The sequence below is a fragment of the Apaloderma vittatum genome, unplaced genomic scaffold, assembly GCF_000703405.1.
Source record: "Apaloderma vittatum isolate BGI_N311 unplaced genomic scaffold, ASM70340v1 scaffold20554, whole genome shotgun sequence".
NCBI classification, from domain to species: domain Eukaryota; kingdom Metazoa; phylum Chordata; class Aves; order Trogoniformes; family Trogonidae; genus Apaloderma; species Apaloderma vittatum.
This window is the reverse complement of record NW_009713472.1, coordinates 19,304-21,828: the sequence shown is the minus strand read 5'-3', so window position 1 is coordinate 21,828 and position 2,525 is coordinate 19,304. Positions and strand designations below refer to the sequence as shown.

General features: G+C 58.9%; 1 protein-coding gene across 1 annotated transcript in view; it reads left to right on the top strand.

Moving 5' to 3' along the window:
• Positions 1–1,300: 1,300 nt before the first annotated feature.
• MXRA7 (matrix-remodelling associated 7) overlaps positions 1,301–2,525 on the top strand; it is a gene marked incomplete at its 5' end in the record, with an annotated part of 18,473 nt that continues 17,248 nt past the window's right edge. Inside the window, one exon of the mRNA XM_009868405.1 lies at positions 1,301–1,361. Coding sequence (XP_009866707.1) covers positions 1,301–1,361 — 61 coding nt within the window. The remainder of the gene's footprint in view (positions 1,362–2,525) is intronic.

Here is a 2,525-nt window from a genome sequence, read left to right as displayed (position 1 = left end):
CTTCCTCTGGGCTGGAGCAGAGATATTTTGTTTCCTTGGAGTCTGGCACCCAAGTTTCCTGCTTGCTTCTATTAAATGCTCAGTTCCTAATGCCCGGGCAGGGAACAGGCTGAAGTACCACTTCTCGTGCCAGCTCCTAGAGGGTTGGGTCTCCCTGGGGGCAGTTTGGCTCACAAGGGCAGATGGATGAGATGGGGAACCACTGCCCAGGGCTGGTGGCCAAGTCCCCGGGACCAGGGCTGAGCAATTCCCTGCAGCCTCCCAGAGGCCAGTCCTTTGGGTGCTTCCCCGCTCCCAGCAGTCCCCGGAGCCAGCCCGGGTGTCCGTCGGGAAGTGCCCATGTTTGGAAGCGCGGCCCAAAATAGCGGTGGCTGCGGAGGGTGGGGGTCTCGGTGGCGTGTCCTTCTGGGGAGCCCGAGAGCAGCGTGGCGAGAAGAAGCCAAGTGGCTGTGAATAATGCACATTCCTCACCGATGACAAACCTAACCTAGTTCTGGGTCGGGGCTGCATGCTGAGCTCCAGCAGTTTATCTAAAGCCGTGCACTGTGAAGCCGGTGCTCAGCTCTGCGCAGGGTCCTTCTCGGATCGTCTTTGTTTCCTTCAGCCCAGCTTTTCCTGTGACCCCCTCAGCAGGTGGCTCGCCAGGCTCCCTCCGCGCTCCCCTCCTCTCTCCCATGTGCTTTGCCCTTTGCACACCAGTCCCATTACTCCGAATGGGATGCGCGGGGCCGGGAGGACGCCTGCCCTGCGCTGCTGCTGACCTCCAGGCTCGGCTCCTGGCGGTTTGCAGACAGGGTGCTGCGAGCTCTGCCTTGTGGGAGGAAGGCACATGTGCCGTGTGTCCCTGTATTAGCTCCAGAGCTGGAGCACTTCTCTCCCTCCCTACTTGCAGTTTCTGCAAGGAGAAGGAGTCTGGGCTTGACAAAGCTTGTAGGAAGCAACCCCCAAAACTTCCAAAATTGCTTTGCCAGGTGAGGCCAGGAGGGCTCCTGGCAGGGTCCCAGCATGAGCTGCAGGTGGGACTGCAGCAAGCACGGCAAATCCCCCGCACTGAGCGGTGAGAGGAAAGCAGGCTAACGAACCGTGCTCGTCAGCGAGCATCCCTTTGGCCTGTTCCTCATCCCTTTGGCTTGTTCCGCATCCCTTTGGCTTGTTCTGTGAAGGAGGCAGAGGAGGGGCACTCGATACAGGAGCTTTGGTCTCTGCTTCCCTTCCCTGCAGGCTCGGGTGCCCTGACCCAGCACAGGTTGTTTAGCACAGTGCCTTCTCCTCACGGCTGCTCTGCTTTTAACTCCTCCAGGAGGAAGATCTGGACTCAGAAAATGAGAAGCTGGTAGTGAGAGAGCCGGAGGATGAGGATGGTGAGTCCTAAGCAAGCCAGCACTCTGCAGAAGGGGTGTGGATGGGTGTGAGGGGCTAAAGCCCCAGGTGCTCGGGGCTGGTGTCCTTCCTCCGGGAAGCGCAGGGGAAATTCAGCAGCAGCCCCATTTTCGCTTCCCCAGCTGCCCTTGGGCTGTTTGCCGTGGGGGAGCTTTGGGATGAAGCTGTCCCAAAAGCTCCTTGCTCACATCTAGGACGATCCCCAGGGGCTTTAGTTAGAGCTGTGTTTAACTGATTAGCCAATTAGTTGATTGGAAAATGATTAATTGACTAATTGGGGTGACAACTGCTGCACTTGTAAGAAAATGAAACAGATGGTGCCAAGCAAGAGTGTGTGTCTGGAGGCGACTCTGCCGTCCCGAGTGGTCCCAGAGATGCTGGGATGTTCCCAGGAGCTGCTGCCCGGGGTGAGGTGCTTGGGGTGTTCTCCCTCTCCTGCTCCGCTTTCTGCTGGCCCTTTTTAGGGTGCTGGTGGCAATCCTTTGGCTCGGGAGGATTATGCCTGATGCCATGGAGAATCAAATTTTAATCCTGGTGCCATGCCCGCAAGGTAGGGGAAGTGCCTTTGGGGACAGGGTTCCCAAAAGACACTTACTCCACCCCGTTGGGCTTCCTCCCAGCACTGGTGGTTGGGAACATTACCACGAGGGGCTGCGGGAGACCTGATCTGAGGAAGGGTGGGTGTATCCTGCCAAATGGGTGCTCAGTAACGCGGCTCTGCCAGGGTCTGCCTCCTCCAGCTCAGCTGTTTCAGGGCTGCTCTGGCACCGCTGTGCATCACCCCGAAGTGGCTGTGCCCCGGGATCGGGAGATGATGGTCCCCAAGCAACTCCTGCAGACAGCCGCCGACTCCTCTTCCGACTTGCTTACGCCATTTCTAAAGTGTTTTATAACAGGACTGGGTAAAGCAGTGACTCAGCCTGACAAGGAAGAGGCAGCTGGGAGCAGTGGCAGCGCCCCGGCTCTGCTGGCGCATAACTTCGCTCCTTCCTTCACCGTCTCCCTGCGCATCTCTTGCTCTTGGCCCAACTCGAGCCGCTGAGCTGCTCCCGACAAGCCCGCGGCTCCCTTTGGGCATGTGGGGACCGTGCAGGCAGCCTGGGGTGCTGCCACGACAGCCAAAACCACCGGAGCAGCCTCCTCCC